Consider the following 25366-nt stretch of genomic DNA (forward strand, 5'->3'; position numbering starts at 1 on the left):
CACCAGTGGTACTGTCTGGTGTTTTCCATGTGCCTGCCTCACTTTTGGTTCTGAAGAGCTATGAACACAAGAACAAAGAACTGCAGTTCATAAGAAAACTGTTCCATACCCCCATGCAGAAGAAAGCAATACAGACACAGAAAACTGTGCCGTACCCTGCATAGCAGCATCCCTGGCGGAGGTGCGCTGGGGTCCCGGTGGGGTGAGGGAAGCGGTTCGGAGCCGACAGCAGCGCTGGGGCCCCCAGACCAAAGCAGTCTGTCAAAGAGAGAAATTTTATAGTGAAAGGAAAGTAATACATATATCACTTAAGGCATCTAGCTTAAAATATTAAAGAGGAGGACAGAACTATGGAAAGGGGGGTTCTTTTAGAAAATGGCCCGTGGACTGTATTTTAATGTTCTGAAGCTGTTCCCTCAAACTATTTTACACAATATCCAGTTTTCTCAAATTTCAGAAGTACTAATGATTCAATGAATGCAGAGTCACAGAAAGCTCCTGAACTCATCTTATGCTCCCCTCCACTGCCTTGAAGTCCTATTTCCAGCTAGTGTTTCAGAACTACAGAGCATTGCAAAGGGGCAAAAATCCCTCTGCAGTGTTAATTGTTACCTTCTTTGAAAGGAATTCATTTTAAACCCGATAAATTGGAAGTATATGATTGAAATATTTTGTCTCTTTTTCCTGAGAACTGGTAGATTACTAGCCTAGAAGCTTGGTTTAATGCAACAATTACAGTAGTGAAATGCAGCATCGTCTTTTGTGTTTAGTATCGGGTTTTTTCCTCTCTTTTCAAATATTTCTGTAGATATTTCTTGTGGGCTTTGATGTTTAAAATAGCAGTTACTTGAAATTTCATTGATATTGAACAGAAATATGGTAAGTAGCAAGCCCCTCTCCCCAATTTAATATGATAGTGCTTTTTTAATCCTTTCCAAACATATGGAAAACAGTTCCTCATATAATGTCAAAATACAACATAAAAATATAATTTCATGCAAATTTCAACTATATATGACTTCAGATATGTGCTGCATACTGTCTAGCTATATAAATCATCATGGTAAAGACGACTTGTTTTTATGACAACAGCAAATAACATTGCTAAGATTTCCACTATTAAAATAAAACTAGGAAAAATGTAGATAATGCAAAAATATAACTGAAATTAAAAAAATTCTGCACCTGCAAAATCTCATTTTAATGCCTTTTTCTACAAGACTGTTCTCAATGAATTAGAAATTACTGAAAGATTGTTGAAGCAAAGCCACGTTCTGCTGAAATTTCACCGTAATCAGAATATTCCACTTGGAGATACCACCTTTGCCCAAGGTTTTGATGGAAAGTCTCAAAACAATTGGCTATTTTAAAAGGGAAGCAGTCTGAGCTGTTAGAATTTTACCAGGATGAAAACTCTATTTTTTCAACCAGCTCTAGACGGAAATGCACTTCTTACTCCTTCATTCCACTGTTTTAATTCACGTTAATGGTGATTATGGTATTTCACTAGCTTTTACTTATCTGTCCTCTGTCAGCAATGAAAGCTGTCCTCTTGGTCTGGAGAATAGACCTGATTCTGTCCTACTCCACCACATCGTCTGAAATGGTCTTCAACAGAAAGATGGCGGTTTTAACAAATTAAAGCACAATATTGTTAAGGTAAATTTCTCAAGCATCACCTTGAATCTGTAAAGTGTAAAGACAAAGCCAACCAAGCTGCCTAGCAGTAGTATCATATATCTTAAAATCTTACACTTCTACTGTGATGATAATGCCTGTGGGCTTCCCAGAAATCAACAAAGGAATCACTAGTGATAACAGTTAAAAATAAAGCTATGCTTTACTACCGGAGAGGTGAGGCAGCAGTTACTGGGAAGTTAGTCTGAGTCCTTGAAATTCCTTGTATTTCAGTGACACACTGTACAACTGTTTAATTGGCGGGAAAGGAATAATAGTTAAAACATTTATTTCGGGCTGGACATGCAGCGGTGGCGGTCTCAAAGGGGGAGTTTTGCTGCTCTCTTCCCTAAGATAATTGCTGTAGATTAGTTTTTGCTCATAGAGCTATACGTACTAGTACATGTGTGTGTCTATATTTCTAGGTTTCCAGTGTATGTTGGTCTGTATTTAGTGCTGGAGGCATGTTTCATGCTCTCGGTGTCAGATAGGAAGGACCAGGTGACACCCGGGCTGTATTTTCAGCCCTTGAAATACACACAACACACACCCCATGAGCTAATGACAAAGCAGAAAGTCTCTGTGAAAGACCACCGCAAATTCCCTTTAGTCTTTGTGAAACATATGACAAGAAGCAGTAGTAATGACCCTGTCTTAAAAGCTTGGAATGCATTTGGGGAAATAAGAATTTACTTTTGAAACACAAAATACCTGTGAGTAAATGGGACCAGATCTTTCTTTGGGAACTGACCAAGGCAGGTGCTATCAAAGCTGGGAAGTCAGGATCCAGATGCCCCTTCCAGGAGTCTCAGCCACTCTCAGCCCTTCCCTATGCTTCTTCCTTTTTTTTCTTTTCCCTTTCTTTTGCTGAGTAAACCTCCTCCACTGAGCTGATGTCAACTGTTTCACTGCACGGTTATTATTGTGGTGATAGATCTCGGCTCCATCACGATAACTGCCTTGTGTCTCTTTGCTCTCCTTTGGCATCTGGAAAGCAATGGTTAGACCCGCGTAGCAGAGCTGCCAGTTGCAGTGTGCTGACTGGCAACACGATAAATGTGCTCTAAAATTGCATGAACGCTGGGCTTATGTCTTAACACTTCGGTGCATTTCTCTTGCTCGCACTCCATTTTTTTTTTTAAATTACTATTATTTCTAATGAATACTGTGAGTTATCTAAGTTAATTCTAGAGTTCTGTAGATCTATATTCTGCACCTCTTGCGCTGGTGATTAAGATTCTTCCCCATACGTATGTAGTAGCTGGGATGAATAGCTTGGCACTGTGATTTTTTTTTTTTTTTTTGAGATTTATCCGAACACTTTGTTTTCCCTGGTACTCCTGCTGTTGCCACTTCTATTGCCCAAGGAAATGCTTCTGCCTCAAATCCCTCTGCTTCCGAAGTCTATGCACAGACCGTGAATATAGGCCAAAGGTCACACTTGGCAGAAAACAAAAAAGGGTGGAGAGAAAAGGTAGAGTTACAGGTCTCAAAAAGGGGGTGACTTGGTGAAATTTAATGGCTTTTCACATGCAGGAGCTCATGCTGGAGATTCTTACGGACTCCCTGGTCTTTCAACTGTGGCTCTGTTGAGACTAAAGCCAAGAGAAAAACAAGAGCTAAAACAAGGTGACAGGAGATAGATAACATTCTCCTGATATTCAGGTAGTATTTTAATTAGCTAAGAATATATGCAAAAAGAAATCTATCAGCGACTTCTCAAGAAACAAAACAACACCTCCTTGTCACAGAGAAATTATTTTTTTTTTTCACACTGGGTGTGGTATTTTGTAGTCAGCTTATGAAGACCAAATGTTGAAGTCATTTGCCTAGATGCTGCAATTCTAGCTTGTTTACAGGAAAATAAGGTGCTTAAATGAGTATGAAGAAGTAATGAATGCTAATAAACACTTGAAACCCACATTTTCTAAGAGTTAGCGATGCTGCAGCAACAGTTTAGGTTAAGCTGATCTTATTAACTTTTTTGTAAGTTAGTACGATCTGCAAAAGCATTCTATTAAGGTACAAGCATTCTGTTAAGGTACAAATTTTTAATCTTTAGTTTCTTTCATACTAAATTAAACAGTTTTAAAAGTTACATAAAATCCACTCCTGCACTTCAGCATTATTAGAATGTGAACAAATTACACTTTCCACTTTCAAATATTGATTTGACCTTTTGGCTCTCCTTGCAAATGTGATCCAAACATCACTGATGTCACTAGAAATACTTCGCTTGCTTATGGTGGGTATTTGGTTGGGTTCCTTCACATGAATTAAATATTTGGACAAGAGCACACATGACTGTATTCTCTTGTAGCCTAGGGGAACGCAGCGATTTCGGTGTGGGGGCAGTCTCCCAACTCTCAGGTGATTTTCCTGAGCCATACAGTCATGTTGGCACATATGCATTCTTTCTACATAAGGTTTAATTATTCTGTACCATTTCAAATGGTTTCACCATGAAAGAGCTGAGACAGGCCTGGCCCACAAAACCCAGTAATTGAGTAATTGGAGTTTTCACTCAGAAGTGTGGAGATGTGGATTGAAATCACTTCATGAAAAGGGAAGGGATCTTGAGTGAGTGCTGTAACTATAATGCTGTTTGGAAAAAGGAGAAGGGAGAGCCCTACCATACTTTGTAGTGACTTGCTAGATTCTATAAGCTCCCAAGTCTTCCCCAGAATTACACAGGAAGCCCAGGCTTTCAATTTTCCACACGACATTCCAGTAGAAAACACATACACCGCATTCCAGCAGAAGACACACAAAACTGTCAGAGCATTATGGCATCCTGAGTTCTTCCGCAGATACAGCCTCAGTCCACTGACCATTTTATCTTTTCTTTATGTATTTAAATATATACGTCCTCTTCTGAATACCTTACAAAAAATTAACCAATAAGTCTATATAGTCTGAATTAACACATGAAAGGGCTGATTAGTGAATAGCTGGACTAAATATGCAAATTACAAAGTTTTCTTCATGGCTTTATATGAGAAGATGTTTTAAAAACTTTATCAACATCAGTGTGTCAGCCTGCATTTCTCTGTGAAATCCTGAAACCGCTCTTTCATCTATGTTGTAAACACATCAACAAGTATGTAAAATGTCTTGACTTTGAAATGCTGTCACCTACTTTCTGTATCGTTGTCAGTAGTCACCTTGTTATAAAAGTGTTTCATATCTAACTCTGTTTCTTTTTGGTAGTGTGTCGACATACTGCATTTTTCAGCTGTGTTCCTTGCTGCCTCTTCCATTTTTATCAAAAATTCCGTGTGACAGAAGTTTTTCTCTTTCTTTGCAACATGTTGATACCTCAGGTTCTGCACTGTCACCAAAGCAGTTGTGCTACTTTGAGGATAAGTTGAGTCTGTGTAAACCATTTTCAGTGTTTTGTGCCAAAGTGCAGTGGGATTTTGAACTCAAAATGTTTTTGTGATGGTGAAAAGTCCCCAAGCTTCAGTCATTGCCTTTACTTCTTAGTTTGGAAGTTTCCCAGAACATGTTCAATCTAATTCAATGCCTATTCCTGACGTGCTCTGCAATGTGGAGTCCACAGTTTGCTTGGAACCGACCCATCTGGTGATGGACAATTTCTTAAATGTGAGTGTACTCAGGCTTTCTATTCTGCTGCTTCTCACGTAATTTTCTGTTTTGTTTTGGGTTTTGTTTTTAGAAGATAACATGTCAGGAACAGGTACAGTTGCCTCAAGTGCCCCACCTGAAAGCTGAACATCTGTACAAGTTACTGCATTGCAGAATGTAAGACGCTTGCTATTTTCAAGTTTTGCATTATACTTGTTTCACAAGGATTTTCAGTCCAACAATACAGCACTGCTGAAGTTTAGAGGTACAAATTTGGTTAAATTGGAAAGCATTTGAACGGAATGTTTTTTCAAGACTTGTGCAATAGAATTGCATAGATCTGTACATGAAGGTCAGTGAACCCAAGAACTGTGATGAAGTACTCAATAGATACTTTAATAGTAGATACCCGTATCATTCTTGTGTGTACTATAACGTCAACATCTTGTTGCATCTACAACAGTACAGTTCCCTCACACCTCTCAAAGGCCCACATCATGTTAAGTTCCTAAATCAATATGGTCCAAGTGCTGTAAAACACAAACTTTTTCCTGGTATCCGATACGGAGTCAGGAGGGTTGGCTTATGTCCCGTCCATCGTCTGTAAGGATACGTAATACTTCCGCACTTGTACTTCCTACTGTTTATTACTTGCACTGCAATAATATCCTAAAGCTCTACTCAGGACTAGAGCGCGCTTTGTTAGCTGTGTAACAGAGACACAGTTTTGCACTTAACCTTTTTACGATGCAATCAGTAACTACTACTATATTATCAAGCATCAAATTATTAAACTTAAAATCATAAGGCTCAAGGCAATGTTCTTTATGATCACAGAAGTTAAAATAGGTAAGTATGGGAAAAAATACAAACTTTGAGGAATGTATGCTTTTTACGTTAATGCAAGGAGAATAAACTTCATTTCTGAAGAAAGATCACTGCATGAACTCTTTTCCTCTCTATCAGTATAGATCACATTCCTGATAACTAACATATCATAAAGAAGTATCTTCTAGTTACGGTATGTTTCAAAACCAGGTTGACATGAACCAGAGATCAAACAAAATCTGTATACACGGACCTGCTTTGAAAAAGCTAAGGATCTGTAGGGTGTTCATATCATATAGTCTGCAGAAATTTAATTGGCATATTGTTGCTGTTTAACTTAAAATGCACAGCATAGCTACAGTACAGAAGATTACTAGAAATAACTGAGTAGCAGGCTGTCATCCTAGGAAAGGCAGTTTAAAATTACCAGAATTATCTCTAGAATACATATGTGTCTTAGCCCTGACTACATCAAGCTATTAATCATATTGGTTGGACCCCATGCACCTCACATGTGGATCACACTGCTTCTTTAAACACAGTTTATGTGGCTGAGTTGCTTTATTCCACCTTAATCAATGTAAGTTTAGTAATTAGGATAGGACCAGGGAAGGAAGAAAGGAAGTGAGTAAGATGAGCTTTTCTAGAAAACCTTGGATGAGCATTTCAAAGAGGACAGTAGCCAAAATATGTTTGTTTTTTTCCTAAAGAAAATGGAGTGGACACAAAACCAAGAAAATAAATTCCCTTGAGGAAGAGTCAGACATACAGATGTTCAGTGGCCGTAGCGTCACACAAAGAATCAAGGTCTCCTTACCTCTCGTCTGCTCCTCAAACAGTTGTCTGCCAAAATAAAAAACATTTCAACAGACATAAACTCCCTTGGTGAATAAAAATGCTATGTGTAAAACAGATTCTAAAAATTCATCTTATCAGGCCCATATTTTCCAAACTCACAAATTTTCTCATGTCCCTTGAATGTGGACAAATACCTCAGTCAATATTAAGATTTCTGTATAAGCAGCTTTTCCAAGATGAGAAACATCCTTTTTCCTGAGAATTACATTTCCTGACTTATTCTATGGAGCTTTTCTTTCCATAATGTATTTTCTTGCCAGTTTAATGAGCAGCAGCAAGTTTTTACTTTAATGCAAGTAACTTTAAGCAAGGCTTTTACTTATTATCCTAACTCAGAGTCAACTGGTCTGCAAGTATTACTGAGGAATATTTGTAGAACTGAGGATTTGGAAGATGAACGTTTTGGACATATATTTATTCAGTGATTCAGAGTGATACATGAAGACAACTATGAGTAATTTTTTTTAAGATTGCCAAAACTATACACAAAATTAAATTCATAAACAGTGCATATTACTTCAAAATAGGGGCAGAAAAAGACTTTATTATTTCCAGGGAACTAGATAAATAGGCTCACACTGCAACAAGAAAACATTATCACTTAAGTTCCCTGTTCCTGCACAAAGCTCACTGCGGAACTGGGACTATTAATAACATTAATTTTTATTAAAACTGTTTATATTTTTTACAAATGAGAAAATTATTCTAGGAAAAATCTGTAGATTTTATAACACGCTTATCTAATAAAAAGAAGAAATCTACGAATGTATTCCTTTTCAGGGGGTTCTGACTCATTTTTCTCAATGATAGAATTATAGTTTCCAATCCAAAGCAAGAAATTATGCTGACAGGAAATCTTGTCAAAGTGAATGAACTATCAGAGGATCTGGAGTCCAGATGTTAGCCATTATATAGTAGTAAATAGCATTGATTCGTAATAAGTTAGAGCAAAAAGCTTATAAAATAAGAGCATTTTGTTGTACCTTATGCTTCTATTGAGATCTGACTTCAACAGAATAGCTCTAGCTTAAAAAACATCCATTCCCTTCCTCCCTTTAAAAAAGTACATGGTTGGAACTGACAAGATGAAAATAGCCAAGTTAGTTATTTTCCAAAACAGTGGTTGCAGATATAACTTTCAGGTTTATTTGTCATTTATTCAAAAGCAGACTCCATGGACACCGTATCAGTGAGACATTCTTTATGTTTTACTTTTAAGGGAAGCAGCAATGACTTGCCTCCTAGGAGGTACACTCCAAAGGAGCAAGTATCACCACAGCATTAATCTCATTTTCATTCCTTCTGTGTATGTCTCATTTTATCAACTGAGCCTATGATTTAAATATACAAAAATTAAAAACTATCAGCCATGTGAATTGTAAAAGCTATACTCAATAATATAGTATCTCCTTTGTCTATGTGCAAAATTGCTAATGTCTCTAAATAGTCTGTGACATAAAATAATGTGTTTGTACATGATGAGATTTGTTCAGGGTGGAGTTGTGAATGTGAAATGTGCTCATTTTGTTAATTTGAAGTAAGATGCTAATACTATACATAATGAAAATGGTCCTTGGTGGTTAGCCTATGCTTGAGGGATTCGGTGAGAGGAGTTAAATCTCTTAAAAGAAAAAATGTATGGGTAAGAAACTGAAAAAGGAAACAAAGGTAAAAAAAGTACAGAAAAGAACAGTTTCCCCACCTCACGGGGGGGGGGAAGTGTTAAATATATTTTATTTCAGCCACATGAAAACCAAAGTTCAAGAGCTAAACTTCCTGGGGAAGCATGCGTTAGGGGCACGGCAAGAGCAGGCTGCTTGCTGCAGCCCTGGGGAGCAGTGCCTTGTATCAGGTCTAGGAGATCCCCTCCAGCGGACATGCAGAGCAGTATTGCCAGGTCCCAGCGGGAGCTGCGTTTAGCTCTCTTAAGACCCAATCTTGCAAACGCTTATGCACATGAGTAATTTCAGCTGCCACAAATCAAGTTATTCACCTGTTTTAAGTTTTTGCAAGGGTGGTGCAACATCAGGCCCACATTTGTAAATGCTAGCCAACAGGATAAAATGGAAGAAACTCCCTTTTTCTTTTTCTCATCTAAGCAACCTAGTTTTTGCTGTATTTTTATTTCCCAGTTTTGACTGGAAAAGGTTACAGCTGCAAATATTTTTAATTCTTGAATCTTACAATTTCTTTAATAAATGCATCATTGCAACCATTTTAAGCATACGGTAACAATCATACAGTTCAGAGGGTGGTGCAACATCAGGCCCACATTTGTAAATGCTAGCCAACAGGATAAAATGGAAGAAACTCCCTTTTTCTTTTTCTCATCTAAGCAACCTAGTTTTTGCTGTATTTTTATTTCCCAGTTTTGACTGGAAAAGGTTACAGCTGCAAATATTTTTAATTCTTGAATCTTATAATTTCTTTAATAAATGCATCATTGCAACCATTTCAAGCATACGGTAACAATCATACAGTTCAGGGGTCGCCTGTGATTTTAAGACCTTCTAATACTTCACAGTGATTTCTAGTACGAGGTAGGGCACTTAGAGACAAATGGTTTCGTCACGTCTCTGAAATTGTGGATAAAGCCAACCAAAGGAAACTGAAGAAGACACCAATGATTGTCAGCCCACTTATGTCTTGATACTTTTCTGCATTTAATTTGTTTGTAGCTAATTTGTTCAATTTGTAAGTTCTGGAGAAAACCGAATCTTCTAACAGCTTTGTATTTACTAAGTATGAGTATTATTCTGTTATCATATGGATCACTGACCAATGTCTGGTGTTCATGATTTTCTCGTTGCATTGCTCCAGAACGTGCAGGTTTATGACTTAGTATGTGATCTCCACGAGCTGGAAAGACTCAAAACATAAGGCGGACCAGATGTTAGGCTTGGGGAAAATCAAAAATTAAACTGTCTCAGAGCAGTTGAGAGGCTGCTTTACTATATATTTTATGTGATTTGTGTGTGTGTTGAGGGAGATGTCACCTAGGGAAGGGAATCGAAGAAAAAATAGCTTTAAAAAATGAACTGTTCGTATTACCGCTTTAAAGTCTGGTCAGCTAAAAGCAGATGTTGTGAACTAAGATGGAAACTTGCCTGAGGCCAGAATAAAAGAAGGCATTCTCTAATAGTCAGAAGTAAAAATGCTTTCTGGTTTCAGAATTTATTACAAGCACAAAATGAATGCTTATTGTATGCTTATAAGCACAAACATTTCCCCACTTTTTTTTCAAATTACTGAATAATATTGGTGGCTTCAGAATTTAATTTCAGACAATGGGTTCATTAGTAATCCTGATTGTATTCTAAGCTCTTTATCATAAAATCTTTTATTATTCTGTGCTGGCCAAGATCCTGTCATGTTGGAAGCAGGAATGAAGTGATTCTTACCCTTGGCTGTCTGCCCAGTAATTAGATGGGGAGGTGGATTAAAGCATCTAAACATGTGGTATAAATTTTGGAATATTGTAATACGACACAGTTCTGACGCGAGTCTTTTTAAGGTAATAATAATAATAAAGGAAAGACCTCAAAGACACAGAATTGTAAAAATGAGCATAACCTTTATTGCATGCTTTTAATTGACCTGGGCTTGCAGTCTGAGAGAATACACTTGCATTATGTAAACATACAATGTCTAAGAATTTGAAATGTAAAGTTAAAAATTAATCAATATTTTCAAGAAAGAGAAACAAAAAAGTTGATTAAATAAAAATTATTTATGTTAAAATCAATCAATATTTGAGAAAATTTTCTGTCTCCTTTTCATCTATTTATGTATGAGGAAATACATATTTACAGTAGCTGCATCTATAGTATTTGTTGAATGGCATGAAGCTTTGAACCAGCTTAAAATTTAGTCTTTCTGAGACAGTTCTGCAATTTATTTTAAATTTACTAGTTCAAAAGCTATGCTCTAATGGCAAGTCCAGAATTATAAGTTGCAGTATTTCTGTGGGAAAAAAAAAATAGCAACCTACTTCTGCATTTTACAAATACTTTACGTGATACTGTTTCGATTCTTAATAAATTGTTTGAGGCAGCTTTCTTGCTCTAGTTCAGCAGCAGCAAGAAAAAAAATATTATGAATGATTTTCAGAAATCCACTAGAAAGTATTTTAAGGATCAGTATTTTCAGTATATTTATTTCTTCCTGTAGGAGTCCTTTTGACAAGAGAGTCATATGGTGCAGGAATCAGCTGCCTTTTCTAATTTGTACCAGGGTAAAAGTGAGTAAGGACTTTTCAACAGAGAGAGTAATTCCCGATAAATCCATGTTTGGACAAGCTCTAAATCTGGCACCAGTGGAGTCCCTCCACATTCTTTTTTACCGTTTTAAGGGGAATTTAGCTCCTTCCTTTCCCATCGGTTTCAGGATCTGTGAGGGTAGGTGGTCTGTGAGGTGTTACGGCCGGGCCGCGCCTCAGAAGAAAGGCAGCCGCCGCCGAGCGGGCCCCGCGCCCTCCACGTCGTGCCACCCGGAGCCCGCAGACCCCGCCGCGGCGAAAGAAAGCCGGAGCCGGGCGGCATACCCTGGGGCGGTGCTAGGAAAGGAGCGGGTGGCAATCTCCGCTTCCCGCTCGGCCGGCCCGGCTGAGGAGCACTGTTCGCGCGGCGCTGCCGGGGCGCTGTGGCACTGCCTTGGCCCCTCCGTTGCCGCCATTTTGCGCGATGGTGGCGGGAGGCGCTGTTGGTGAGGTGGGAGCGACTCCGTCAGGTTCTCCTTCCTCAGTCGAGGGAGGAGGGCGGGAGAGGGAGCCTGGCTGTGAGGGGGGCCTTAGGGGCTCTCAGAAACGGGGAAGGAGCGCTGTGAGGTGGGGATGCCCTCTGCCCCTTTAGGGCACCTGGTCTACAGCTGGGAGCGAGCAGTTGCAGTTTGTTTGCGTTGGCACCCCTGAAGGTTGTGACCTTCACTTTGGGCCCCCTGGAGAGAGCACTGAGGTGAAATACATAGGTCTGAGGAAAGGATTTGGTTTTAGGAGGGAGGTGAAAAGCAAAGGGGCTTCAAAACTGAGCAAGCCACCTTTTGGCCTGCAGTGTTTGTAGTAAGTCTGTAGTGAGCTGTTTCTTAAAGCAGATACATGAGAGATCCTTGCTTACAGGAGTTGGCAAACTTCTCTTTGTAAGTGTGAATCAATGGTCTGTGCTGCTCCTGCAAACACCTACTCCCTCATTTTGCCATCTTGAATATGCATTTTTCCTGTGCTGTCAAACAGCACTGAGTATGGAAAAGACCCTTTGATGCCTGTTCATCTTGGAGACATGTTTTGCCCCTTTTTTTTTCTTTTTTTTTTTTCTTTTTTCTTCCTTTAAAAGGTTGAGAGACTTTTCACTATTTCTTAGTTGGGGATTTTGAGGCGGATGTCCCAGCTGACAGCCAGTGAGCAGGTAGATGAATGCAGAACTGCATAAAGGAGTGTTGTGCCAGGGTTTTCCCGTCTCTCAGAATGACCGTGACATCTCCTGTCATTTTTATTTACATTATCAAGCAATTGGAATTAATGGAGCCAGTAAAAGAATAAATGACATCTAGAGAGCGGGGGCCTAAAGGGCCCAGGAGATTAAATATTGTGTATAACAAAGACTGCTCAAGGATGGGAATCATAAATCCAAATTATTTAAATGGAAGTTGCATAATCATAGATTGGCGATTCCCCACCTGAGGTATGAAAACCATTTCATACTGGTGTGCAGTGTTTGCAGCTCCTTGGAGTTGATGGAGTGATGGTTATTCCATTGGATAAGCACTTAACGCAGATAAACACTACTTGACTAGCACCAACTTGCTAGTACTCCTGACATGCTTTCTGCTGCCACTACTGATACCCAAGCCTGACAACTCCTGCTTTAGATTACTGCCATTACAAGCATGTGAAAGCATGGTGGCAAAATTAACCAGCTTTGTCAGATTCATTAGTGTGATTTCTAAATTCTAGATTTATTAGTGTTAAGGAAAAAGTGGTAAAACCTGGCAGTGGGGAAGTAGCAGAAATTGGTAGAAGTGGTGTTGCAGACTTACTCTGAAAAGGAGTGTAAAAGGAGCATTGACAGATTTCTTGTTTGAAGTTCTAAAACCTATCTTCTTCACTGTGTTCACAGACAGTTTTGATTACATGCTCTATATTCTGCCGGTATTGTGAAATGTTTTCTGTTTTAAATTTGAAACATTTCTCTGGAATATTTGAAGTTTTACAGCTTCTGTGGAAGAAAAATATTTTTAAAATTTTTGAATCACAGCTGACAGTATACAGTAATTAAGTAAACCTGAATCCTATTTGCAAAGCACTCTAAAAGATTTTTTTCATATGTTACTAATGAGATGCTGAAATACAAAAGAAGTGTTGCCTTTGGTTTATCTCTGTAGGTAAAGAAGATAGCTCTGCTTTGTTATTTTATCACAAGATTTGGCCTTTATTGAGTTTTATAAACTCTGTTGAAGTTGATTTGGTATTTTACCATTTGTTTCAGTGACTCTAAGATTTTTGACTCAAAAAATCCTTTCTGTGGTATTCTTTTAGTGAGAACTTTTTTCAAACACATAAAGTGTCTAATGCCTAGAGTTGGTGCTTAAATGAAAAACATTTACATTAACTGGAGTATTTTTAAGACTGGTGTATATGATAAATAATTTAGAAATAATCTCTGGTTTTGATGTTTCAGAAGAAAGCAGTTAACAGCATGAAGGAGTTGGGCCCATACTCCAGTTATCCAGGTAACCAATTTTCATGTAGGTTAAAAAAAAAAATCTGATTTGCTTCTAAAGTAGAATAGTTGTTGGGTTTTTTTAGATAATAGAATAATTTTATTTTGTAAAAATTGACAGAATCTGATCGTAAGACAGATCATATTTTTCCATCAGAACAGAAACAATCTGGAGAAAAAATACATAGTCTGCATGAAAGAATCTTAGCATTAGTCTTAGAAATTAAATAATTTAACATAAACTTTATCTGGATCTTCACTCTTACCTACTTTTTCCCTCTTGACATGGTAATGTAAAGGTTGTTTAAAGTGCTGTCCTGCAGGATTTTTTTGGTCATAAGTAATAGGAACCATATTTTATCAGGAGAGAGATTCTCCTTTTGAAGAAGAATTAAGGATACAGGCAAGAGCTCTAAAATTAAAAGTCTATAAATTAAGTATTGGCACTTAAAGCTTTCTGTTGCTTGTACAGGTTCAATTCTAGTAATTTCAGTTTCACAGTTCCTTGTGCTGCCTTTTGCAGATTAAGAGACTTCACATTTGATCTAAAAATGTTCAACTCTGCAGACGTGGTCCTTTTGTTGGATAATTTATTTTATGAAAGACCCGATACAAGACAAAGGTAAATCTTTATTGTTAAATATATATAATTGTTTTCCAAATTTTTCCACACTCTGAATCATTTTGCAGCAGATATCTTATTTTTTAACTCCCTTTTCTGTCTACCAGTAGAAATGTGGGGCTAGAAATTTCCAGGTTCATAACCCATACTTTGAAATGTTTTTCCAAGCACATTGAAGTTTGAATGATGCAGCCCTGTATCTTAGGGCTATGAGAAATACAGGTTAGCAGAAGTTTTGTCTCTTAAATTTTCTGTGATTAAAAATCACATGAATTAAAAATATTTTTTAGCAGGAGAAACAGTAGGTTGTTTATGATTAGTGATTTTAAGCTAGATGTTGCGGAGAGTGCTTAAAGAATGCTTTTACCCTACATTTGTGTGTTAAAAATAGGTATCTAGAAAATGAAGAGCGTAAGATTTGGTGTATTGCACCTGCTCCAGCTATTGCTGAAATTCCAGCTGCGGAGGAGTTACAGAGGGAACTGGAAAAAAACACAGCCAACGCTCATATGGGTAAATATCATAGAATAGAATCATAGAAACATTTAGGTTGGAAAAGACCTTTAAGATCATCGAGTCAAACTGTTAACAGTGGCAAGTCCCACTAAACCATAATATTTGACATTCATTTTGAATGGCTTAACAAATAATTAGCTTGACAGATAATTCCTCCGCTCTCTTTTAGTGCTGTGAAATACGAAATATTCTAGGTATGCAAATATAGACAAAGAATGTATTTTAGTAGAGAGTGATGGTCTTAACGTATGTTTGGAGTATTAGCAGTCCTCTTTGGGCATATACAGGCTACAAGTTTACTGTGCAGAAGTGGGCAAGGTAAGAAGTATGATCAAAATTTCAGCTACTCCACATTGTTCCATGAAGCATCATAACACAGTGGGAAGCAGCTGTGAGAGCATAATGCAACACATGGATCTGATGACCTGTCTCCCAAGGAACAGAGAGTTTATATCAACCTAACTTTCTTCTTCCCTTTTGGGGCTTTTTTCAAATTGCTATTCAGGAGGCCAAATTTGAATTTGGCCATTGATTGCTGCTAAGTGGAGTATTCCTGCCATCTAGATGTTCACGATCACCTTAAGGAAATTTATTTTAAAGAATTCGCTTGCTTTATCTCCGTCAAGTAGATTTCTGCATTTCTTAGGTGCTGTGCTGATTTATGATATTCTCTATTGAGGAGTTGTATTGCTAAGACAGAAGGGTTTTTTTCCTACTTTACGCAAGGGCAATTCCATTAAGAACTACTCATTCGAATAAACTTTCTGGTGTTTGTAGAATTAGAACTGTTGGGGTTATGTCACAAACAGGCCATTGTAACTTTAAGTTTCTAGATGGATAACGCTGAAATTAATAGGCTGTGGAATAGAGCCGTTCTGTGATCTTGTTGCATTCAATTGCTTATTTCTGCTCTTGCCTTTCTTTTGCTGACGGCAGTGCTTGTATGGTCAGCCAGATCAGGACACCGGTGCTACCGAGAAATAACCCTACAAAATGTGATAATTAACCAAGATGACTATGAAACCAGCCTGTCATTGACATCATTACGAATTTTGACTGTTGAGATTGCAGGGTTTATCTCACAGCTGTTTGTAGTAGGAACTTCAAGCTTGGTCATTGTGTAATTTTTTTAAAAGACTGTCTTTATTGTGGGACAGGGTGAAGAGTTTCTATCTTACAAACTATTTTGTAGTTCTGAGGCATAGTTTTGCTCCGTTACTTTGTATAGGAAGCATAGAAAGGGACCCTATTTTTACAGCTTTTTAATTGACCACAGATGATTGCATTCATCAGCATGAGTCATAAAATATACACTAAAGTTCTTGCAATAAGGTAGAAATATCGGTTCATATAATATACGTGAATTTGGCTTATTCTGTGTGGAAAATATTTAATAAAATTACTACGAATAGGAATACGAGTATTAATAGAAATAATAATTTATTGTTTTTGTAGGAGGGAGAAGGCACCGGAATTTTATACAACAATGTAAGAGTAACACTGAGGAAGTAAATGATAAATCACCAGCACCTGTTCATTTTGGCATAGCCTCTGAAAAAGAAGTGCTCCAATTAAGTGTAGGAGAAAGAGAGAAAATTAGCTTTCAGCATGAAAGTCTGAAAATGGTTCCATGGTTTCTCTCTTCTGACCAAGATAAATCTAAATCAGGAACAGGGGTTTCTCAGCAACCTGGTGCAAATTTTTCGCAAAATAAAATACGGAGTAATTTTACAGAAAGAAAACAGTGATGATGAGAGTGTCCATTCAACATTAAGAAAAAGGTACGTGTCTAGTCAATTCTGATAATTTATCAACTGTCAGAGATATTACTATTTTAGATACATTTGTTAAACGCAGAGTTTGGGATCCTTCAATTGAAGGTACTTTAACAGGGCTCCAGACACTGATTCTTTTCAGTATAAGGAAAAAAGATGTTTCCTTTTGGCAGTATTTTAGTACTGTAATTAAATGTGTCCTGAGCTCAGCCTCTTTTATGAGAAAAATAAGGATGAGATTTGTTGCTTTAATTTTTTACGCTGAGGGTGGTGAAGCACTGGCACAGGTTGCCCAGAGAGGTGGTGGATGCCCCATCCCTAGAAACATTCCAGGTCAGGTTGGACAGGGCTCTGAGCAACCTGATCTAGTTGAAGATGTCCCTGCCCATGGCAGGGGGGTTGGACTAGATGACCTTTAGAGGTCCCTTCCAACCCAAACTATTCTATGATTCTAATTTTAAAGAAATCGTTAGATGACAAAAGTTTTTTAAAATATTTAGTTCTTTATCCATGTGGCAACGAGCAAGAAGGCTAAGATCACTTGCTTTTCAGAGCAGAGTTCAGCCAGCCAGGAATACCTTGAGCAGTTCTCGACATGATTTCAGTGCTGCCTGGGAGGAGGGGTTTTACAGATAAGCTCCTCTTCTATGCCCAGCTCTTCTCATTCCTCAGAACCTGTATGTCTCTATTGTTTTTAATTAGGCAGAGATCGACAGTTAATTTGCTGTTGGGATTCAGAGCCCATCTGGACAGGTGGTTTATTTCGGGTTCTTTCTGGAATGAAAGTAAAGTTAAAATGTACCTTGAAACGTGTTTTCTTCAGGTAGAAGAGTGCCAGCTCAAATAAAATTAGATACAAACTTTTCTTACTAGTTCTGCTTCTAATACAAACATACATATTTTTCAAATATTAGAGAAACTGTATAACATTAGAACCAACTAATAAAAATCCTGGATCTTTTGCAGCTTATTTTGAATGTCTGGTTATATGTATAAAAATACAGAACCTAAAGATAGTTCTGTGGATGTGAAAGAAATTGATACTTACTTAAATACAAGTGAAAACATGAAAGAAGTGAGAAAAGAAGGTTTATGGAGAAATAATCATCATGCTCCAATAACTAAAGACTCAGATTTTACTCTGCATAGGGTAAATGATGGGGACATTGCATCTAAAAATGGAATTAAAATGAAATCATTTTCTAATGCTTCAGAGATTCTGGATATGACAGGTAATTATTATTACTCTATTTCAAGAAAAATAGTTCACTGTCTGTCTTTGGTATATGATAATAATGGATATCCATGATCTGAGGTAGAGCGAAGAACATTTTTCCACCACCTCAAGGTGAAATAATTGGCTAAACTTGATAGAAGATATTGCAATTCTATGGAACTTAATTGCATTGTTGTTTAATATGAGCTGGGTAAACAATTTGTGAAGAAGAGTCGTGTTTTCAAAAGTGCTAAGTCATGTAAACCTTTTTGAAAATGTCACTTCAAATCAGTCCCCTAAACAACTTGAAAAAGAGCAGCCTCGTCCCTTCATGTGGTAAATAGTCTCATCTTCATCTGAAACCAGAAACTGAAAATGGAATGTTTATTTGTGATGTGGCTCATACTTGTATCTTTATAGAAATAGATTTTAAATAGGAAAAATCTGGAAAATGGAGGAAAGTGGTGAGAATTTTGATGAAATGATAAAATACTTGTTTTATAAATTGTTTTTTAATAGTTTTTAAATATGTGTGGTTTGTGTCTAGGTTTTAAGCTTTTGGGACAGGGATTCATTGCATCTGTAGAATGTACCTTGTGTACCTGGCTAACTGCTACAGAAATATGGAATAGAAAAATAGTTCTAGCAGAAAATTGTAGGGCAGAGCTGTGGCTTAAGATGGGATTTGGAGGCTGGTCAGGAATGGAAAACATGATTCCTGTCTGATTGCCTTCTGAGCATCAGTGACTGGATTTATGGATGAGGGGAGAGCAGTGGATGTCATTGACTTCAGCAAGGCTTTTCGTAGAATCATAGAATGGTTGAGAAACACTGTCTTCCACAACATTCTTGTATCCAAGTTAGGATATTAGGAATGGATGGACAACTGCATGGGTAAAAAAATGGTTGGATGGTCAGGCTCAGAGGGTGGTGGTTAATGGGTCACACTCTGCCCACGTGCCTGCCACAAGTGGAGTACTGCAGGGGTCTGTCTTGGAGGAGGGATCTCATGAAATTCAGTTGGGATGAATGCAAAGTCCTGCCCCAGGGAAAGAGAAGAACCCCTGGGGTTCCCCTGGGATGGACTTACTGGGGGCAGCTCTGCAGAAAAGTGCCTGGGGTCTGGCGAACGGCTCGCTGAACATGAGCAAGCAATGTGCCCCAGCAGTAACGAAGGCCAACAGCATCCTGGGCTTTGTTAACAGGAGCAAAGCCCAGAAGTTGAGGGAAGTGATTATCCCCTTCTTCTTGGCAGTTTTGAGACCACGTCTAGATACTGCATCAAATTTTGAGCCTCTGGTACAGGCAAGACATCCTTAAACTGGAGTGAGTTCAGCAAAGGGCCACCAAGATGGTCCTTTCAAATGATGAGCTTGTGACCTCCCTATCCTGTCAGCTCCTTCTGTATCGCTTGGACCTTGTTATAGCCTTGCAGCTCCTCACAGAACACATAGCTTGGGGTCAGGAAGATATTTTTCATGGTTGAAAACAAACCTGGTTTTATAAATTTACTACTTTTATTTCTTTAGGAACTGCGGGAAGAAAACTGGAAATTTTGAGGGCTGTTACAGAAATACGTATCCTTGTATTTGCTGTATCTGATTTATTGCTTTTATTACAATACTTCTACATTTACAAAATAATAGTGTTTAATTTGTAGCCATAGGAACTCATGTATTACACTGTAATAGTTTTGATTTGTAATGTAATGCTGGAAATCAAATGATGAATAGGTGTTTACCCTTTGGACTTCCAAAGCTAGAATGAAAATAGGACAACTTATAGATCATTCATTGCTAAGCAAATTTATTCTTATTTCAAACATTCAAATTTTATCCTCAAAACTGTTTATTTTTAAAATGTAAAATTTTTAGTTTGCATAATATATATTTGAGGCCAGAGTTTATATGCAAAGGCACATACACACATATATCCTCATATGCTTTAAATAAAGGAAAAGTGAATTAGTGTTTAGGCTTATTAGGAAAACTGAATCTTACTTTTTGTCCCATTTGCTTAGGAGAAAATAAACTTCTTATATTCCTTATAGGTCTGTATTTATGTTGTAGTGTGCATACAGTGTATTTCCATTCTTTAAGCAGATTTTACAATAATTTTCCCTCTTGCCCTTGCCTTGAACCCATAACATAATTAACCATCCATCTATATCTGTCAAAATTTTTTTTGCTTTTTTTACACTGTCTTTTCAATATTTTGTTTCTAGTATCCTTTCAAATGGCAGGTTAAATATCAGGAAGAGGAAATGTCCAAATTTAGGCAACTTAAATTCATGTGAATAAATTTAAGAAGTGTCATAATTTCCAGAATGAGTAAGGACTCGGTTGAACTGATGTTGCCAATTACAGATAGAGTCAATGTTCTGCATTTTGAAAATAGATCACTTATTTAGAGAGGTAATTTTAGAGAAGTCTTTAAAAAAAAAAAACACCTTATTTTCTTTAATATTACTTGCTTATCTTTACCCATTTTTTAATGTTTATATTTAACTACTTTTATTTCTTGTTTTACTCCTTTTTCTTTTCCTTTTTACTTAGTCTTTTAATGTAACATCAATCTGAGGCCCCAGCAGTTCATTGTTCTTGTTACTGTTGGTGTTATGTCTGACTGTGTGTGCATCCTCAGCCTGATCGGATGGTTACAGTTAGTCTGCTGGTGTGGCTTCAATGCAAGTCCAGACAAGGATCAACTCACTCATTTGGATTTGTAATGTAACAATCCTCTTTCCTCTTACTCACATTTTAGATAAGAATGTTGTTGTCTGAAGAATACACAATATTAGCAATTGAAAATATCTTTAAAACCACTGTCAGCACTGAGAGATTGTAGGTGAATTTCTTTGCTACTGTTATGACTGGACATACAATATTATGCTAATTAATATGTGTTTTATTACGAATAAAATGTGACCATTGCCACTTTAGATGTGCTAACAGCAGCGCTCTGCTTGCTCTTGTAGCTGGTTTGCAGTGTAGAATAAAGCTTTTGTCCCTTGCAGTTTCACATTCCATAACTGTACGCCATTCCAGGAAGGCCTACGCCAGGGAGGAGGTTCTTGATTATTGGTATAATCCTGAGACCGCTCAAATAGGTAGTGGGTTTTTTGGTGAAGTGGAATATATGGCACACCAAGAATCTAAATAAAGTTACTAAATCATTTAATAAGTTACTTTTTGATAATTTTTTACAAGCCTGTATGAGTGAAAGATTGTTGGTTTATGTTTGCATTTAAATTACAAGAAAGAGATGCAGTTTAGTTTTAAAATAAAATTTATAATTTTCACTCTATTGTTTTCAATTCCTTAATGCTGTCAAGCAACCCAATTTAGAAGTATTTTTAAGGAGTTCCCATATTTTAACTATGCACAGTCAAAAGCTTTGGATGATGTAAGTATGAAGCATTGGCTGCAGCTGCAGGAAGTACTTTGTAGGTAAATTTAAATGATACTTTGATATTCAGAACTTAAAAGGGGTTAGAAAACTGTAATATATTTAGAACCTTTTCCTGGAATAGTTGAGCAGGGTTGTGCTTAGCTGGGAGAAGAGACCAGAAGTACTTTTAAAAATGTTTTTCTCAGTTTTAAATACATTTGTGTGAAGATGTGAATTGTATGTGTATTTATGCATACAGATTAGTAATATTTTTTTAATGATTTTCACAGGAAGATTAAGAAAAGCAGAGGTTTAGAGAAGGCTGTCCCTTTGGAGAAGTGATGTTTGTCCATGCCCTTTTTATCAGCTATGCTCTTTCTTTAAAACCTGAAACTTCTTTTGAAAGCAACCGATTTGAGAAAGATGGTATTATAGGTATTGCAGAGAGGAGATACAGGTTCCATCAGAGTCTTCAACAGAGCATTTGAAATATTTATTCAACTCTAGGGGAAATACCAGTGTCATTCACAAACATTTCTAAGCATGTTTTTTAAGCTACTTTTGATGTTGCAAATATTTTTGTTTGAATTTCTTACCCACTAAGTAAAGTTTTATGAAGAGAAGATTTTTAAAACGGTGCTTATATGAACAGAATAATCTTGTATTTAAATTATATGGGCAGCTGTATTTTTGCTTTTTTCCTTACATTTTTAGTTTTATGCATAGATTTGGGGTATTTTTCCTTACTGCCAAATTGTGTTTATTTTCTGATAAGGGTTATACATCGTATTGGCCTGTAAAATAATCTTGTGTGACTCTTTTCCTAGAATAATGGAAAACCACAGCTAAAAAAAAAGCCATAGTTTTTAAAAAAAAACAAATTTTTTTTTAAATGGCTCATGTATTAGTACTCCTAAATATAAACTTGTTTGTAAAGTACCAGCAAGGACAAGGTTTGCTTATCACTCATGTATAAGACATGACTTATTGTTAAAAATTAAGAGAAATCAGCATATTAAAAAGATAATGGTCTTGTATTTTTTTTTTTTTTAATTGGTTAAGCTTGCAAGGTTCAACTTGGTAGCAACTCTCTGGTTCCAAGAAATAGGTTGTAAGTATTCAACTTGGTAGAATTTCTCTGGTGGATTCACAGTGAGTGTTACAAAGGATTATTTAACAAATATCAGGGAAAATTTTGTATTCGTACAGCATTCATACTTCATTGATTTTTGTGAGCATTGGAAAACTGGAAATGGTAGATGAAGAACACAGGTAATTCCTGCAACTGTTCAGCAGTACTGTCAGCGTCAGTCATTGCTACAGTTATTTATAAATCAAGTGCTAGGTGATTCCCATTCATCCTTGTGAGCTCCTAACAGTTACAGAATAGTTTTAGAACATTAACAGCTAGAAGGAAAGGAAAAAAGAATGAGAATAGCAAAATCCATGAGGAGTTGGGAGGGAAGGAAGGAAATGAAGCTGCACAGAACGTGCTGCATGGAGGGAGGGTGGGTGAGTGACACTGTGGAGGAGGAGGAAGGAGGGTAGAGTCAACCTGGTCAGAGGAAAATGAGGGAACCTGACATGGACGTACCTGGCTTCTGAAATGGTGCAGGATGGAATGTGGGGGAAGGAAGGAGCATAGTCATACAAAACCTACTTTCATCATTACTGAAAACTTAACATTCTTTTAAAATGATAGATATTCAACAATGTTGGAATTTTGAATGCAGACTGAATTACAGAAGGAAAACAAATTGCACTTTGAATTTGAGCACAAAATACCTCTTTCTGATGAGCCTACGTATGGTTGCAGTGGGACATAGGCAGTGATTCTGTATTAATGTAATCTAAGGCTAGATACTGGTTTTTTTGTTTGTTGCAGAATGGTAGACTTCATTACATAATAACCTTAGATGAACATTATCTCGTGTATGTTTCTGTGGCAGATGTGTAGCAGATGATGTTCTTTATTTTGCTGTAACTTAAGTTCACATCTAATACAAAATTTTTTAGAGGACTACATATATCAATGTAATAATAATTTCCTTGTGTCGTTTTCCTGTAGACAATGCTTTTGGAATGTTTGAATAGGTACAATGGATAGCTGTGTTACATTTACTACTTTGCAATTCTTTCCTAGCTTCTTTATACAGATAGGAATTTTGTGATTTGTGCTCCGACTGGCTCTGGAAAAACTGTAATGTTCGAGCTAGCTATTACCAGATTACTCATGGAAGCCCCACTGCCTTGGTTAAATATTAAAGTTGTTTACAGTAAGTATTATGCAGCTTTAAACATTTTGGTGACAGCAGTAGAAAATGTCATTCTGTAAATGTGGAGATCTGGAGTGAGTGCTTTAATAATACTGAAATATGTTAAGAAATTGTGACCTACCTCATTCTTTAAAAAGTTGTTTCTTTTAGGGTTTGTTTATTTGTGATACCGTTGTAACTATTATTAGTATTTAACAGCATTGTGTAATTGTAGTGTTCAGCATTGCCTATAAAAATAAAAAAATCTTGTGAAGAGTTTGCCCTCTAAGAAGGCAAGATGTACATGAAAAGGGAAGAAGGAAGCAAAGCAAACTAAAACAAATTCTTAGTGGCGGAGTCAGAAATCATGCAGTGTCTTTTGTATGCCTCTCTGTTGCTCTGAGATGAGGATCAGATTTTCCAATATTCACTTGCCTGGCAAGGTTTCATGCTAACTGTTGCTTTCTGTCTACTAGTTCAAAAGCAACAGAGCTGTGGTCTTCATGAGTTTAATTGATCAAATATTTTCATTAGTTCCTATGTAGAAGATAGTCACAACAATTACACTTTTCTTTCCTTCCTGGAGAATTGAGTTCATATCATGTAAATCAGATTAAATTGGTGGTTTTGTCCCAGTTTTAATTAATTCACACAGTGATATATTTGTATATTAATGGTTAATCTTTATATTTACAAAAGTTTCAGCCTAATTTTTTTTTTAAATTCCAGTGTGTTCATATTCTTACAATAAAGCTAGTGTTGATTTAGCATTTACTGTGTATTGTAAACAGATCTTTTATAAACAGGCATGTATTATAGTTTCTCTGTCAGTGGATCAAGGTGGAGCATTTCAGTGTACTGTAATGTTTTTGATTGCCGTGGTAGAATTGATACAAATTGGCTGGTTGGAACTTTCAGTAAGGAAGCAGTTACCTGCTGGTGGAATTAGATCTGCTGACCTTTCCAGGTTCAATGATGATGGAGAAGGAGACGTGTCAGTTTTCCGAATGTTGGAACAGATTATGAATGTTAATCAGATTATGTACTGCTGGAGCGTGCTCTGGTACCTGGTTCGTCAGTGGCTCAATGTATGTTAATTAGCTTGCACTAGTTGTGTAAATTAGAGTTGCTTCCCAGTAGCTTTAACACATGCTAAGGATTGGTGACTGAAGTTCTAGGAGCGATCACTAGCTGCTTGCATTCTTGCATAGCAAAAGATTATTACTTTGGCGATTTTGCGAGTTACTTGCTGGTAGCTTGATCAACATTCTGGAGCTAGTGATTTCCCCTGCTTTATAGGCCACTGATACACTTAGGAGATTTTATGCTCCTTTGCGAAGCAGAAACTGGTTCTTTAAATCTCTTCATTTTAGGGATCACTTGTCAGCTGATACGCAGAAATGGTTCATATTTCAGTGGCTCTAGCCTAGAATGTAATCACTGCAAGATCTATTTGCTGTTTTCGGATCATGTGTAGATCACTTCTTCTTTCACTTAAATCACAGCATTTTCCATATAGATTACCCATGCAGTATAGACTTACATGTGTTGCTACTATTAGTCCTTGTAGAGAATTACTTCTGATTTCTAGAAATCAACCTCCATCTGCTAAAGAATAGTATGTATCCTCAGGAAAAAAAAATTATGAAGAAACATTGTTTTAGGAGTCTGTTCATGAGGACCAGCATCAGAACTGCTACCCGCTGTGTTAGCTGCTACCTGCTGTGTTAGCTGCTCGGCATTACCCTGACTACACTTAACTGTACATTTGGGTTTAGATAGATTTTGATCTCTTCTGGTATTCTATCTCTTGCTCATGGATGGTTTCTCATTTATAACCCCTTTTTTTTCTGAATACAGAGTGCTCAAATCATTCTGAACTGGAATTTGTATGATCTTTCATACAAATTCATAGAAAGGATGTATTT

The 25366-nt window shown here is 37.1% G+C and overlaps 1 protein-coding gene across 1 annotated transcript in view; it reads left to right on the plus strand.

Moving 5' to 3' along the window:
• The first annotated feature begins 11633 nt into the window (after window positions 1–11633).
• HFM1 (HFM1, ATP dependent DNA helicase homolog) overlaps window positions 11634–25366 on the plus strand; it is a 42434-nt gene continuing 28701 nt past the window's right edge. The window contains 9 exon segments of the mRNA XM_019470634.1: window positions 11634–11776; window positions 14188–14286; window positions 14678–14799; window positions 16249–16494; window positions 16526–16583; window positions 17544–17809; window positions 19323–19370; window positions 21128–21198; window positions 23327–23459. Of these exon segments, the coding sequence (XP_019326179.1) occupies window positions 11634–11776; window positions 14188–14286; window positions 14678–14799; window positions 16249–16494; window positions 16526–16583; window positions 17544–17809; window positions 19323–19370; window positions 21128–21198; window positions 23327–23459 (1186 nt within the window).

Source organism: Aptenodytes forsteri, unplaced genomic scaffold (genome assembly GCF_000699145.1).
Source record: "Aptenodytes forsteri isolate BGI_AS27 unplaced genomic scaffold, ASM69914v1 Scaffold59, whole genome shotgun sequence".
NCBI lineage: Eukaryota > Metazoa > Chordata > Aves > Sphenisciformes > Spheniscidae > Aptenodytes > Aptenodytes forsteri.